The sequence below is a fragment of the Vespula pensylvanica genome, chromosome 21 (genome assembly GCF_014466175.1).
Source record: "Vespula pensylvanica isolate Volc-1 chromosome 21, ASM1446617v1, whole genome shotgun sequence".
NCBI lineage: Eukaryota > Metazoa > Arthropoda > Insecta > Hymenoptera > Vespidae > Vespula > Vespula pensylvanica.
In genome coordinates, this window is record NC_057705.1 from 3,291,951 (window position 1) to 3,309,906 (window position 17,956).

General features: G+C 34.0%; 1 protein-coding gene across 4 annotated transcripts in view; it reads right to left on the minus strand.

The window, feature by feature from the left end:
* The window catches only part of LOC122636273 (serine/arginine repetitive matrix protein 2-like), a 241,813-nt gene that overhangs the window by 38,616 nt on the left and 185,241 nt on the right, over positions 1-17,956 (minus strand). For all 4 annotated transcript variants that reach the window (XM_043827317.1, XM_043827316.1, XM_043827320.1 and 1 more), the window contains exon 8: positions 16,173-17,876. In XM_043827317.1, the coding sequence (XP_043683252.1) occupies positions 16,173-17,876 (1,704 nt within the window). The remainder of the gene's footprint in view (positions 1-16,172; positions 17,877-17,956) is intronic.

Genomic DNA, 17,956 nt, shown 5'->3' on the forward strand with positions numbered 1-17,956 from the left:
GAGAAAGACAGTGTTCTATGGCAAACGCTGTCAACGATATGACTCGGAGCACGGCTCGTGAAAGACTGGTGGGAGGATGATGGAGGGGCGACGTCGAACCGAGGAAGATAAATAAAAGGGTGGGAGTATGCTGCATGGTGGGGGAAGCATGTATATGAGTGTGCGCGAAGACAGACATCCGTAAAGAACGTAAACAGCGATAGCACGACGTTTCTCTTTCTTCCTCTTTTCTCTCTCTTTTTCTGTCTCTTTCTCTCTGTCTTTCTCTTACTCTCTATTTTTCATTCTAAAATGTATAAGTTGATGAATACTAATTTATTTCGACATAATTGATGAGTACTAATTTATTTCGACATTGTGTGAAAATTTGTAAATAAATGATTAGGCGAAATACTCGATGAATTGAAAACAAAAACAAAAGGAAGATACATCATCTAGTTTATCTTTTGTACAATTATTTCGTGTTTATATATATCGTTATATCGGTGATCATTTTTTATTAATAATTTTATTTATGTTGTGGTAATGATATCAAAATTTATGGAGATATGTAGTTTTTTAATTAAACATTTCAATATTACGTTTTGTATTTAATTTTTAATATAATTTATTATTGTTCTTTAAAATTTCTTATGTCCATTTATAATAATGCGGATAAAAGTATTCTAGAAGTTAGATTTAAATAGCTTCAAAAAGGACATAATACGCGCACAGATATTGAAGATACTAAGGTGTAAAAGATTATTCTTAAATTTAATTCATAAATAATTATTCTTAATTTATAAATAATTCTTAAATATTAGTTTTTTACTCAAAATGAAACGTGTTCAAATTCAACTATACGAATATTTTCAATCTTGATTAATTTTTAAATTATAAATAATACATCATCAAAGAAATAAAAATTAATCGATTTAATTAAACGAAATAATTTAAAATAATAATAACATAATATTATTTAAACATTAGAAATATATTTAAAAGCTTCATATAATTTGTTTCAATTACAAAATAATATCAATGAAATTATTGACAACGCTTTCCATCTCTTTTTATAAATAAAGCTTATATCAAATACAGATAAAAAAATCTAATTGCAATGAAGTTCAAGTCTAAAGAAGATTATAAACTTACTTCATATTTATAACAAAAATAGAAATTTTCGTCGCGTTAATTTGTAAAAAAAAAAAAGAGAAAAAAAACAGAAACATGTAAATTACTACGGTAATAAATAAAGTACCATAGTTTAATTAAAATTACCAAGGAATAGTTTTTAAAAGGAAGTACGATTTCGCGCGATCGTTGGTGGGCGAGAATTGCCGAGGGCTCAAGAAACGATCAGGGAGGCCGGAGAGACTCGATGCGTCTTCCTATCTCATCCAGTGATCTGGATCAACGAGTGGGTAGAACGCTCGAGCTAGTACGCTTTAACGTTGTTGACAGGTCTCCAACGAGCGAGTTGCTACCGGTGGCACACGGTAGATCGACGATCGAAGTTTGATTCGTCTTTTCTCGAAAACCGGTTCGATTTCATCCCTATCGGCTCTCTGACTAAATACCCAAGGAGATTTAACTGGCACGTTCCTCCGTTTTTCTCTCTCTCTATCTATCTATCTATTTATCTATCTATCTTTATCTCTATCTTTATCTCTGTCTCTTTCTGTCTCTTTCTTTCTCTTTCTTTTATATTTTTTCTTGCTTTCTTTCTTTCTGTCGTTGGAACGTCGAAAGATATAATTTCGATAATTACAGCACGGCACTGGTCGAACGGCTTGAAATACTTCCTCGTTGTTGTTTTTAACTGGTCAACGACGCCGAACGTCGACTTGTATTTCTTTAAATTATTACATTTTGCAACTCGAAAAGTCGCGCATCGAGACTTGTGACATCCTCAACTCATAACTTGTTTCATTGCTGGAACGATGGTATCGAATATTTAACCTTTCGGTACTATAATTACTTTCTTTAGTTTGTTCTTAATCAATTTTCGATTTCATTTTTTTCTTACTTTCGATATCTCATATATATATATATATATATATATATATGTATATATATGTACATATATATATATTATATATTACACATATATATACTCACACATATAATTTTTTAAAAGAACATTTTTTAAATAAAAATTGTATATCTATATAATATCTAAAAATTGCCTAATAAATAACTATTTTATACTAACTATGCTATATCTTTTTCTATAGGATATTAAAAATTTACAATATATAATTGGAATTAGCCGACAAATAATCTTCAATTTATAATATTCTTGTATCGATAAGATTTAATAATAAAACATTCAAAGAATTATTGACGATGATTAAAATGGATTAAAGAATTCAAGAATCCGTATCGGAAGAGGAACTTATCGAGAGAAATTTATCGATAAAACGATAAATGATATTAATGACCGTTACATAGTCTTTTTCGTCGTACTAGACGAATCGAATACGGTTGAAGGTAAAGACATCGAACGTTCGGCTACGCTCGGACGCCGACGTCGATTTTTTCTGAGTTTCCTCGATCCATGGAGGTCCGGTCCTCCTTTTTCGCATTCCCCTGTAATAACAGGTCTGTGCGAGGATCGACCGGACCAGCTCTTCTGTCCCGAGACAGAAAACCAGCACAGCCTCCGGCGATTGTCGTAGGTAAGGGAGTTTGACGTACACATTGACGTCGACTTGCCTTATCTTTCCTTTTCTCTTCTTACTCCGTTTTCTCTCTCTCCTTTTTTTTTCCTTTGAAAACAACTTACGAATAATATGGTCGGTAGGTCGAAATTCGACTACTTTTTCTCGAAATAAGATCGACACGTTAATCCCGACTATTTCTTTCCTTTTCTTATTCTTTCTCCTTTCTCTTTCTCTATCTTCGAAAAAGAGTGATAAATAATATGATTGATAGGTTGAAATTCAACTTTTTTTTCTTTCTCTTTCTTTGAAAAAGATTTGCGAATAATATGATCGATATGTCAAAATTTGACTATTAACTTTTCAATACAAGATCGACATATTAGTTCCGACTGGTTTTCTTTTATTTGTATATTTTTTATCTTTCTTTACAAGAAATATTCATTGTTTGATGCAATCGATAGATCGGAAGGTTTCACAAACATGCTCTAAAATTTGAAGGTCACATTCATTATAGATGTGCGACAAACTGCTCGAATAATAAACAATGTTCGAATTTTTTGTAGAAAAGAAAGAAAATATTAAAAATACATCGTGATTTATTTAAACATTGTATAAAAACTCTTACATCACGTTGCTTTATCGAATAAAATCCATAATATTTACTTATTTATAATATTCCTTATCTCTGAGAGAATTCTATGAAGACAGTTGATTTTATCGAACGATCATCAGAGACAATAGAAATCTTTCGTTCGTCTTAAGACGAAAGAAACATATTTTTTGCAGAACAAAATCGACACGTTGGTTTTGTCTGTTATCGGAAGCAAAGAATCAACGTTGTGATTCTTTGACGATCGTAAGCGCCCTCGTTACGTCGAGAATGCTAAAGCGCAAACGTTATTCTTACGGAACGACGAGCCTGAGTTTAAAAGGTACGGTTCGGTGCCTTCCGCGAGCGACGTTCGCGAAATCGCCGTTGGTGTTTACGAAGAGAAGGATTCGTTCGTCACTTCTTCGAGGTAGAGACTTCTATTCTTACTTTTCGCCAGCGTGATTCGACAAAATACAGAGACGGAAGAAACAGAAAGAAGAAAAGAGAGAGAGAGAGAGAGAGAGAGAGAGAGAGAGAGAGAGAAAGAAGGAAAAAAAGAGAGAAAAGGAGAGAGAGAGAGAGAGAGAGAGAGAGAGAGAGAGAGAGAGACCGAGCGTTTCGAATCGTTTCTGGCGACTTTCCAAAAGCAAGACTTGCACTTTTCGCACTGCCCACGTGAGAGGAGCAACATGTTTAATAATCATCAAAGTAATTTCAGCACGAGTGGATTAATAAGTTGACGACGAAGTATGTAGATGTTGAATGAAACATATAACACATTCCGTTTTGGTTCTTATTTATATTCATGTTCTTTTCACTCGACAAATTAATCTCGATCGATCATCTCCCGTTCGGTTTTTAATTTATTTTGGAGAAAAGAGAAAACTCTGTTAATTATACAAAAGAACGCCGATCGATTATTTCGCGATTCGATTTACAACGATTGCGAAATATCTCATAGTGATAATTCGGACGGTAATTTTTAAGAGAAATACTTACGACGAACGATTTATAATCCATTTTAGAAATAACTAAAGTAAGTACGTTCAAGTGTTACGATCGAGCGATCGTAAAACTTGGTTCGTTAGTTACACGTAAACTTTGTTTCGTTCACGAGCAATGACAAAATCTGAATTACTTGGTTTATCTCTGTCGTGCACGCTGCTGCTGCTATCGTTGTGCTTCCGTAAAATAAGAGAGAAGGAAAAGCGTGGAGAAAGAAAGAAACAAAGAAAAAAAAGAAAAATAAAGAAAGAAAAAAAAGCACACTCACTGTAGAAAGTGCGTTTAAACTTCGCTCTCGTTCCTGCGAGCGAAATGGAAGATAGATTGCGAAAAGGAGGGCAACGGTACCTCTTCGCAGATATTTTTCTTATCGTAATAGTTCGAAGGCGTTGTCCGCTGAGGAGAGCCGGGAAAGTTTGTGTCTCGAATTAACCACAAATGGGCACGCGAAAGAAGCCATACTTTGCGTTTCACGAACCAACGAATCCTTTCTGTATCTTCTTTACGATCGTCTATCACCGAGATTAATGCGTGTAATATATTTCGATCTTGATTTTCGATTAAATTGTACACATTTTTTTCATTAATCTTGAATCTATCAAAATAATCCGTTAGCTGCGTTAAGATTTATCTATGCATAAAAATGATCGGCGAGTATGCGAACATGATATTTCGATTAAATCGAAGAAATTTTTTAATTGACCTTGAATCTTTCAAAATAATGACTCAATGGCAAGATTCATTTATGAAAGTTATCATTGAATATGCGAATTTTGTTTGAAAAATGCTGATTAACATGTGTACTTAATTATGGTATAATAATAATAAATTCTCGTCGAATTCGACTAATTATAAAGGATTCTCGATAATGAGCAGCACTTAGATTAATTTATTTGAAATTTAAGTGATCATAAAAAGAGATTTTTGTGTCGTACTTTGATAAATTTACTTTCTTATTTTTGAATAAATAAAATATACAAGATTTTGAAAAAATATTCTTAAAATGTATAGATCGAAATATATTCATAATATATAAAGATCGAATCTATTCAATTTAGTGAAATGCATTTGATAATTAGTTATTTATAATTTATGTTATCTCTAAGAGATATTATGTATGTGGCTACAATGTGAACAATTTGATAATAGAGACAAGAGGTTGATGAATCATTTGTAAAATGATTTTTTCAAAATCATATTTTTCAACTTGGAGTGCACGATAATTCGAAAACTAACCAATCGATTAACTTTGTTAAATCACATTTAATTTCTTGTTATTTTTTCTAGATAAAAATTTTAACATTAAGTGTAATTTCATATCTGGGAAAATTGATAAGAAATTATATTGATATAAAATTATACCTAATGTTTCTTTATAATCGATCTTTTGGACAAACAAATTTTATTATTTCTCTTTTATAATTTAATTATAAAATAGTTATAATTTTTCGTTATATATTTTAGTTATAATTTTCTAATCTTTCTCTTTGAAAATACGTATTAAGTTGGTGAAAAAATAATTGCGATTTTTATTATTTTAATTTTGATACCGATTTTTCTAGTCATCTTTTAACTAATTACGGTTATGCAATATACGATTGTAAAAGGTTTGAAATTAGTGTTACTAATTTTTGTTTATATTATTGTTCTCATCGTTTAGTATTATCGAATTTAATTATTTAAATTAATCATAGAAAATAAAAGTAAATTTACGCGATCTTTTTTGTAAAAGTTTAACTTTTACAAAACTTCTGGGAACAGTATCACTGCAGTAAAACACTGGAGAAATTGCTGAAAATATAACTCATGCTTTTAGCCAACAGACAATTACCGAGCATGTAGAACTCAACATTGGGTACAAAAATTTCTTGATGGTAACGAAAGCCTTGAAGATGAGAAGGGTCGTCGACGTCATTCAGCTATTGACTGAATATAATAATTTAAGGGCCATTATTGAAACGAACCCCGGTAAAATAATTTAAGAGGTTACAAAACAACTCAATGTTGATTATTCAACAGTTGTTCGACGTATAAATTATATATCTGTAAATTCGATATCTAAAAACGTCAATTATCTTTTCACCAACCTAATATATTTTACATGTAAATTAATCAACCAGTTTTGACTTTTGCTTTTAGAATGACTCTGACTTATGCTGCATTGCACATCAACGAGCGATTTAGGAATTAATTTACATAATTATATATTTTGAGATAGGCCACGAATGAAATTAAACAAAACAAAAAAGATACAAATGAAAAGTCTTTAAAAGTACTTTTTTATATACCGTCAAATTTTACTTCGATATTATTAATAATTTTGTTAGAATGTAGTATTAAATTCATAATGGTCACCTTTTCTTTCCAGACGTTATATGAGAATGTCTTTCATAAAAGAAACAAACTGTGTTAGTCATCGAAGTTTCTTTTGTAATACGTCTATCAGATGACACGTAATATAACAAATTGTTGATTCAATAAAATTATTTCGAATTATAATTAGTTCATTAGGAAAGAAACAAACGATGCTTTCTGATTATCGTTAATTTCAATTATTTTGAATGATATAATCATTAAAAAAATAGAGAGAAAATCGTAGGAGTAATCATCAATTCCAAATATAAATCATTGTGAATGCAGATCTACAAATCGAAATTGCAAATAATGGGATATATTGCACAAAAGTTTACTCCGATATTATTAATAGTTTTCTTAGAATATATTCATGAAGGTTACCTTTCTTTATATATACATATTATATAAGAATTTCTTCCATAAAGAAAAACAAATTGTGCTGGTCATCGAAGTTTTTCTTGTAATGCATCGATTAAATAACACGCAATATAAAAAATTATTGATTCAATAAAACTCTTTCGAAATATGATTAGTACATTACGATTTTTATTGATTATCGTTAATTTGAGTTAGATAATGACAGAAGGAAACAAATGAGAAAATTGTAAGATTAACTATCAATTGCAAAGATAAATCGTTGGGAACGCAGATCTAATCGATAATCCAGCATTGTAAATAATGGCGATTTTCCGTCGCTGATGTCATTGGTTATTCTGGCTTTCGATATGAAACCATTCGTAAATATAGCTATTTCGGTCAGCAAATATGACCCTGGAACATTCGACGAAAGCGTGTATCTATACACATGTTAATCCATGGACTCGATATATTTATATATGTATTGTATATATGTGTGTATATATATATATATATATATCGATATCATCGATCAGTATGTTAAATTCAACATGCTAAAATCTCTCCAGAGAATTTCTAACGAAAGAAAAATAGAGAAAGAGGTGTGCAATAAAAATACATTTAGAAAACGTACTCAAATCGATCTTAGAATTCAATCTCGTTCGCTAATTCGATATTTCTTTCTCTCTGAAAATGTCGTTCGCTCGTTGAATAAATTCGACGAGTTCCACGAGTTTCCAGACGCTCGTAATTCCATTCTCCGGACGGCATTTGCCTCGTCGACAGTGTCGATTAGAGATCGAGATCTACCGTTCTCTTTATGGCACCGAACACGAGGCGGTTTATTAAGGAGGAATGTCTCGGCTTCTTTCTTTAACCGGTCATTAAGAAGGTCGAGGGAGAAAATAGTAGGCGTCGTCTTAGATTCTATGTAAAACTGTCGTAACTTTAACAAGATTGGTATTAAGTGTTACGTTAATACTTATAAAAACTCATGGAGTATAATATATCTTATCGAATGATATCGAAGACAAACGATCTTTTACAAAAAGAGATGTGTGAAATGTCGACCGGGAATTATTTCTGGTACGCGTTCAAGAATCTTACTTTCTTTTATCTTTCTTTCTTCCTTCTTTCTTTTCTTCCTTCCTTCCTTCCTTCCTTCCTTCCTTCCTTCCTTCCTTCCACTTTGTCTATGATTATTCTTAAGCTTGCGAATAAATTCCAGGAAGATGGGAATGCGAGCGCGAGCTGCTATATGCAACGCTATTTATAACTTCACTGTGCTCTCATCGCGCGGTCTGAGGTAACTCCTGAATAAAATCAGGTTTGGATGGATAAACAATAACTTAATTGTGAATTGTAAATTATTATTTATAAGTACCGTGTTTCGATTCGAGTATTTCAAAAAATTGAATTTGGTTTAGAACAATATTTGATAAAAATGATAATCACAAATAGACAGATATTACTTATTTAAAAGTAAAATCTAATTTGTATAAATAATACTCAAATTCTATGTTCGGGTGAACAAAATCAAATCTATATACATAAATAATATTATCGAAGCAAGATACAAGTAATACGATATGATATTATTTTGATAAGATCTATCCTCTTAGATATTAAAAATGATTTTTTCGTTTAAACTTGGAATTATAAAAGACAATTTTCAATGCAATCTCAATTTCGATTGTTTGACTCAGTTTAATCACCAGTCGTTATACATTCTCTTTGTAAAAGATTATCCATCGATGATGTCTTTTTAAAATGAGTAACGAAATTTTGATAACTCATAGTCTTTTGTACACCGTTCTTTTGTGGAGATATAATGAAATGTCAAAAACGACGTATAGTATATTAAACTGATACGTATGAATATAAATGACTTGTGACTGAAGTGACTGAAATAACAGAGATTGAACTAAAGCTGAACGAAAATGTGTGAATCGACCTTAATGTGTTACCTTCTTCTTGAGAAGGTGCCGAGGTAGATGCATCTGCCTGTCTTCTGCGGTTTACTGCGTCCGTAGGTAAGAGAACAAACCAAGGCTCTTCTTCCAGTAACGCAGGTGCACCTACGGTGCTTCTTCCACCGGTCTGGATGTCAGCGACCTTTCAGTAATTTTCCAGCAATTTTACAGCAACAATATACTCAAAGCTGAGGCTACTATCTGAAGTTCCTTCGAAATTCCTTTCTCGCAAAAGGAATGATCGAATGAGGAAAAGTTCTATCTCAAAGGTACAACTTGATTAATCTTTCATCGACGCTGAAAGATCAGCTAAAATATTTTCTTATCCTTCTTCGTAGCTCGTTTCACATGACGTTTACGAGAAAAGGCGAGAAGACGTTTCGACGATCTCAAATGTTTATGACTCGGAATCGTCTGTCCGTCTGCTTCTAACGCTCGGCGCCCGGCCGAACTTAAATTTACGGGCACAGCCCAGCTGCTCCCAAGAACGAACGATCGTATGGTGTAAATATTATAATAACGAGCAGCCTTTGTGTCTTCTTACTCGCGGCAAGGAACGATATAGTAGAGAGACTTTCGCTTAGTCATATGAATAAAAACGTATGTCATGAGCCGAGAGATCGTTTCAAAAATTTCTGAACGATCTTTTTTTATTTTTCTTTTTTCTTTCTTTTCCTTCTCTTTAAAATAATCCTTCGCTATAAATAAACGGCTCGATGTGTTTGATGCAGAAGAAAAAAAGATAATAATAAAAATATAAAGAAAAAGAGAAAAGATAGAGATGAGATAGAACAAAACGTTCTGTCAAACTATTTCTTGACTCGGTTTATAACGGTAAATCGGTTGGTTAATAATACCAGACAATTTAAGCATTTATTCGTAAGACAATGTCACCAAGAAGATATGTACTGTTCCTCGAGACGGTTCCGTGAGCTCGTGTCCGGTGTCGTCCGGTCTCGAGTCGCTGGCCATTCTTTTCTTCCTCCTCTTCTTCTCGTTCGTTCGCCTTCGTTCGTAGTCCTCGTCCTTCTCTTCCTATTCGCTGTCACATCTTCGACGTAACAGTCGTGCTTTCTTAAGTCTTTCCACGGTAGGAAAGTCATCTTCCTAAGTTCTAACCAGAACGATGCACGCTCGGACGATCCTCGAACTTTTACGTAATGGATTTTGTTTGAGAACGAACGAGAAGAACGATCTTTAGACTTTGGAGAAACCATCAAAACATTTTATTCCGCTCGGAATCGTTCATTATATTATTTCAAACTAATAAACCCCGAATTTATACCTCGTTGAACTTTCTCACTCTTAGTGTTCTGTTTTTTTTATTTTATGTATTTCACTTTATAGTACGATCTATAATTCTTTTAATTAATCCTTTGTGAAACGAGTTCTTACACTCGTTTTATTATTCGTCTTATTCGCGAAGCACGATGTAGCTTCTTAAAGATTAAAGATTAAAAATCACTGACAATTTGATTAATGATCGAAGTTGCCGCTTGAATATAATTTATTACTCAGCTTGTTTTTCTGCATTCGTGATCTTTCCCACTTGGAGACGTCCTTGTAATTGTATATACGAAACGATACTAGTTCGATCTCTCTTAAGAAACACTTGTCTCCGTGTGGAATTCTAATCAGCCGACAAACGTATTAGCGCTATCAATCGTAAACCCGCTTAGAATTAGTCACGATAGCATGCGATTGACCCTGTTTCTTAACGAGCCGCCAAACGAGTCTTGGAACGTACCTACGGAGGACGTTTACACCTTACGGAAGGTTGTTCAAAGAGAATGCACGCGTTTACATTTACTTGTTCGAGATTTTCACAGGTGAGATATAACGATCGATACAATATTTCCTTCTTTATTCCTTTCGCTAAATATTTTCTATCATATCCTAACAGCTATAATCATCTATCTATGGAATGAGTTGAATTTCAAACCTTAATACCAAGTACCTCTATATCATGAACCTTAATATCTCTATAATTCCATGTAATTTCAAACACTCATATATTCTTGTAATATCTCCATTTTTTACATTTTATTTCTCCCACATAATTAGCAGTTAATTCGTGTCAGGAATAATCAATTTGTGTTTCATAAATATGAGTTATGCTCGATATAATCAACATAGTCTTTGACAAGTCGAATGTTCCTAAGTGATTTTAAAAATCAATTATCTTTTCCAGACCTTTTATTCTAATTTCTTTTTCAGATTGTAAAACTACGAATCTGTGAACTTTGTTATAATCTCAAGAAGAAAGAATTTGTTGGCTCATCTATTTTTGATCTACTCTCTATAAGTTTCGCATTATATGATTTAATATATATAATGAAATGTTGGAACACGTTGTGAAGGTCAATTATGATCGATATTCAATTTTGTAAATAAATTTACTACGATATTTACAAGATTTTTTGTAACATTAATTCGGAACAACAAACATTTTTAGAACGAATCTAATTTTTCAAAAAAGTTTAACATTCGAACGAAAATTGTATTTCAATTGTATTCTGTGAACAAATGTTTCTAAGACATATGCGCATAATTATAAAAATATATCAACTCGATAGAAAAATATTATTATAAGGATTAGTCATTCTTCGCGATTATTTTCTAAACGACCGTGACATTCACGGTTGAATCAGAGTGCTATCAATATGGCACGATTTATATCGTATCTTCTTCGTGTCGCGAGATATAACTCGATACACAGAAGGTATCGTTGTCTTCCTCGACTATATTCTTACTAGGTCGTCATCCGGAGCACGTGTTAAGCAATACCACGAGTAAGTAAGTACTTGTGTATTTATCGTCCAGTCATATCAATTTTTTTTATGCTAAGAACGAAAAAAGAAGAGAATACTATAACTGTTTACTTTCTCTTGAAAAAAGGAAAGATGATTAGATATTAATCTATGTTTCCATAATACAATGTTCTAGGAACAACATCAAGGTATATGTATTATATAAATGAAAGAGGAAATTACAATCAGAAAACACACAAAGCTAATTTAGCTGACATTAATTTTCAATAAGCAACTAAAGAGGCTTTAGAACGATATTCAAACATATACAGTCGTGACTCACGAACATCCAATGATGTATTATAAAGCAAAACAAAGCATTCATTTTACTCTTCTTCATTTACTCTATTTGTTGTCTTTTCTCTCTCTCTCTCTCTCTCTCTCTCTCTCTCTCTCTCTCTCTCTCTCTCTCTCTCTCTCTCTCTTTCTGTACCTATCTCTCTATCTATCTATCTATCTATTTATCTGTGTTTCTCTTTTTTTCTCTCATTTTCGCAAAAAACTTCCAATTGATTATCCATTCGAATTTCGAAGATAATTTTTGAGAAAAGAAAGATTGAGAGAGAGAGAGAGAGAGAGAGAGAGAGAGAGAGAGAGAGAGAGAGAAAATGTTAACTGCAACGTTGTCACGAGGCCAATAACGCATTCGAAGGAAGAATTCACGGGCCAATTATCGCACCGCAGGTGCAGCACGGCCAACGATACGAAAAGTGAAAACACATGCTGCGACTTATAAGCCTTCTCTTCCCCTAACTTCCCCACCTCCCTTTCTCCCTTCTTTTTCAAGCTACTTCAAACTTAACGAGGATCGTGCGATAACGTGGCGTGGTCGGTGCCACGTAACTTTTCTCCTTCGAGTTGGCTTCGAAGGGAACGCCTCTTCTCTTTGGATGTCTTGCATAAATCTACGATCGCGATCACAGCCATGTACAGAGGACTTTCTACCCTTCTATGGAGGATCTTCGCGTGGGGACCTTGAAACGACGACATGTGCAAAACGAGAATACTTTGTACATCGTAAAAAAGGTACGCTTATTATTCGTTCGCAAAATAAAGAAAAGATATATGTGTATCGGTTAAAGTTTTGATAAAATTTTATCGCATATATATTCTTCTTTGTATATAAATTTGTATTTATATTAACGTTGGACATTATAGCTTCACGATCGAAACAACTCACTATTATGCGTTCTTTTATTTTTTTCCTTTTTTTTCAATAAAGGATTAGTTCGTTTTAAATTATTTTATAACGTAGTAAGAGATACTTGAGCAATAGGACTAATCCATCGTCGTATTAAGGTTTATTGAAGAGAAACAAAAAAAAAATTAAAAAAAGATTTACGTACTATTATATTCTTTATCTACTATCGTTTACTCTTTATCTATTATTCTTAATATTCTTTAATAAAATAAAAGGAAAAGATATCAAAAAATATTCAGTTTAATTAAATGATACATTTATGATGGCGTTGATATATTTAAAAAACAAGAAGAAAAAGACAAAAATATTGAATGTTATCAATAAATTATGATTTTATATCAATATAAATGGTTTAAATCTTAAAAATGAAATCAATTTATACAGAATATTTTATCAGTTTTGATTTATATCATCATAAATTCTTTTAAATCATAGATTTAACTTTTCATGAATAGGATATGTAAACATATACACACAACCACGAATACATGAATAAATATCAACAATTTTAGAATAAATAAAATTAACATTTGTAAAAAACATAAAAATGAAATTATATATAACCGTCCTGGATTTATGCGAAGTGTTCGTTCTTTACAATTTTCTTTTTATACTGATAAAAATCACGTAAATGAAGTTTGCAGAGTTACGAAAAGCAAAAAGTACTATGCTAGAAAAGCGTTTTATTAGTTATAAAAATATTTCTTTCACATAGGTTCCTAAGAAAATAAGTATAAATAAAATTATAAAAAGACCAAAATAAATTTTATTCGTTGTCGTTGTCGGTAACATATCTCAAAGCAATAAACTTTTTCTTTTTAATTGGCTAAAAGTCATAAAGTACTTATTGGAAATCTCTTTTGGTATTGTCGATTATGTCGAGAGACATAAATTCAATAAAGATTACAGAAGAATTTATTGATACTTATTAATCGTGTAAAATTAGATCGTGTAAACAGAAACCGCGTATAAATCAAAGAACGAGTGTAATTGGATTATTATTATTATTAACTATATAAAAATTGATCAAAGATTCTTTGAAATGTTTATAACGTTTCAATTATAAATATTTGCTCTCATTTATATTTCATTTATATCTTACATCTCATTTTTCACGTACATTATATGTATCAGATATTTACCATTATACTATTACTTTATATAGTATATATAAAGTTTACATATATACATACATACATTTACTGTTTAGACCCAGCAATAAGAAAAAAATTGAAAGATAAGATTTAGGAGAGCAGTACGCAATTGGCCATTCTCCTCTACATTGTATCGACACCGTACGTACATATATTATAGTAACGATTTCGACAGAGTTTGTCCCAGTTAAACGAGTTCGTTGAATCGACTAGCCCGATTCTCACACGCTTCGATCTTCCGTCGTACGTAGGATCTATCAAGAAAACAGGGAACACGATCGGCTGCCATAGAACGGTCTAACACGCCCGTGGTAGCGCACGTTCTAACCTTTTTTCTGACATTTCCAACCTGTTGGGTTGGTGATCCTAAAGGTTAAGTCTCAGTGAGTCTATCGAATATCCTAGCAGTAGAGAATAGGAGGATAAAAGAAGAAGGATCAAGAGGATAAGAAGATCCTTTGGTGAGGATCTTCCTGTCGAAGGTCAAAACGAGTCGAACGGTTCGTTTATCGAACCGTATCGCGGAGGTCAGAGTGCGTGTCGGAGAAAGATCGCTCGGCCGTTACAGAAGTCAGGTAGTCACCCAATCAGAGCGAGAAGAAGACAAAAGAAAAGGTGAAAAGATTTATCACCCCGTGAGATCGAGTCTACATCCTGTATGCCGCATACGTAGCATGTAAGTATCTATCCAGACTATGAATACTCCAACGACATTGTGATTAGTATTGCTCGATCGTTAAAGTTCTTTCTTTCAAAGAGAAAGATAGAGAGGAAAGAAAGGATACGTCTTTCTAGTTTCTTCTAGATCATTTTGGATCTCTCTTTTCGTTGATCAAGCTGCGTAGCACGAAAAATCATGCGTAGATATTCAAAATGGACTTCTATCAATGAAAACCGTAAAACTTTTGTATTCTAGAAAATTTTAATATAAACGTTTAACTTTCGCGAGATATCATGCTCGATTTAACCTCTGACCTTCCGAAATGTATCGTGCTGGTTAATCGTGTCTCGATCGATATCCGTAATAGAATTATTGTTAGGTAGATACATTTCACTATGGAAAATTCTTCGTAGTAATGTTTCTTTCTATAAGTCGTAAGGCAATGTAGTCGAATATTTAAAATTCTTTAAAATCTTTTTTTAACCGTGGAAAGGGCGAAACACAAAGCCATTTAAATCCATCGTCCGGTGTAATTCAGAGAAAGTCACACGCTCGTAAATCTGACTGGTAATGGGTGCCGTTAGATTTGCAATGATAATCTTATGGTAATGCATGCGATTCGGTTGAGCGAACGAAACGAGAAAATAATTAACGATCCCGCGTAATCCGACTTTTGCGGACGAACGAGGAAAGATCCTTAGGGATTTTACGACATCGTCGAAACGCGAACGAAAATTGGACGATACTTAAATGAATCTGTATCTTCAAATTGAAATTACTTCTCATTCCGTTTCGTTACGATGATCGACGATTTCCTATGATATCTTATGTCTTATATAATAGTTTTGAAAAATTTCCATTTCAGAATCACTCTCGAAATCATTAAATTACGCAGGAGCGTAGTAGATATCATCGTAATTTGCATAGACGTAATTGAAAGTAAATGCTAGTCAGGATAGTTGAAGTTAATTCCGTACAATCCTGAGATCGAAAGCATTTCTAATTAATTCGTAATTCATCGTTGATAGATGCGCAATGTGCTTAAAGCTATTACCCGTTCGTAGGATGTGATCGTCAAACGTTGCTCGAACGATTTAGAGACTTTCACGGATCGTTAATAAGTCACGAGGAGGGATCTTTAATTTAATTGATCGATCGCCGGACTAGACATACTAGGTTTTAAAAAATATAATAGACGACACCGTTGTTCGTTATTCAGTCACGTTGCACTTACGCACTTATGCTTTTTACAGTTATGAGAACAACTATGTATAACGTGGATCGAAAGAAGTCTTTTTTAACGAGTAGAAAAGATAAATTTGCATTTGGTCAAATCTTAGAAGAAAAAGTAATACTTCCACTCGTATAATTAATTACGATAATTATGCTCATTGTTTGCTATTAGAAACTAGAACTTACCCTTGAATAGCGTGAGGCGGAGCTGGCCTTGGAGGTGGTGGCAAGGATTTCCTTCCAGGTGTATTTTGTCTCGGAGCTAAAGGTGGAGGTGGAGAACTGGGCGAGGAAGCGCTGTACCGATCCGTAGGACACTGAGGCTGTGGTTTTTGTTTCGGCGCGTCGATATATTTCGGTGGTAGAGCGTAATAGTTTCTTTGCGGTGTGTCGCTGTGACGAGAATAATGATTGGACATGTATTTCGGTGGTTCGTGATATTTCTGTGGGCTGGCTTCTGGGGAATAAAGTTTTGAACCAAGCTCGTATCCCATGTTAACGGGACTGCCGATAGAAAAGCCATGACTTTTGGAATTCTCCGGCACAGGTAAATAATTTGGTCTTGATTGTTGATGATTCGATTGATTCGTCGAACCATTTTTATCGGTATTCTTAGGTACTTGAGGCTGCGGCCTCTGTCCCGATGATGATTCCAATCTCTGACCAGAATCGTTGCGTAGTAATCCAGATGCATCGATCCTCGTGCTTTCGACTCTCATCGATTCTTGTCGAATGATACGTGGTTCAACAGGAACTTGAGGAGCTGGTCGTTGATTTCCAGAATCGCTATAACGCTGAGATATGAGATCGGGTAATTGCGCAGGTGGTCTAGCTGTGAACGGTCTTTCTTCGGATATTCTTCTCGTACTGGCTATTCTTCCGTTTACCATAAGTTTTTGAGTAGAAGGATATCTCAAACTCGAACGACCAGTTGTCATCATTCTGTGAGTGGCAAAACCCGGGGAAATGCCATTTTCATGGACCATTTCGGTATCTACGTGTTTCAGCGTCGTTGGGGTTCTTACAAATTGATGCTGATCTTGTTCCTGCGAAGAGATTTTCGTTGTCGGAGAATTCGGTGAGGATTTGCCAGATGTTTTATCGAGATCTCGTTTGCTGCTATGTTTCGATCTTCTCATCGAATGTCTTTCCGACTTATGTCGCTCGCAGGATCTCTCGCGATGTATCTTTCCTTCCTCGAGTTGATGGTGAGCCGAACTGGTTTTTCGTGTACTATCTGGATAACAATCTTCGCTGAGTTCGGGTGGTGGAGGTGGTAAAGGATCGTCACATTCATGGACCTCGCTTTCTGTCACTGTCGGCGGCGACGGTGGTGGTAAATCAGGACTAGGAACGCGGTCGTTGTAAACATTCCTAAGATGAGGTTTCTTGGGTGGTCTTTCTGGAACCCAATCGTCGATGGATATAGCAGGTCCAACAATAACTGGACCCAATAAATCTGTAGAAAGACTGCCGCAACTGTTACTATGCTGATGCTTAGGACTCGGTAGATCTGAATTTCCTTGATTTTGTCCTCTACCAGAATTCTCTCTCCACGTGCCACTCGCATAATCAGACGCAGAACTGGCACGTCTCGACGAGGATGGTCTAGGTCGTGGTGGCGGTTGCGGCGGAGGACTCTGCGGAGAGGTCCCTGAGCCTTGAGCTAATTGCGGTTCTGATCTCCAGGACGCTTGATGATGTCTTTCGTAAAAAGATAATAGTGCTTTCTTCTGAATAGCTTTCAAAGTCGGATCAGAAACTCTGTGTCGTTTCTCAGGATCCAAATATGTATAACGCATCTGTTGTTGCTGCTGTTGTTGTTTCTCCAACTCGCTTATACGTTCAGCTACCGACAATGGAGATTGCTGCGGTGATGTGGGTGCCATTCTAAAAATGAGAATTAAGATTAAACGTTTATACGAGAATACATCTCGAATCGATGTAGTTAAAAAACACTTAATATTAAT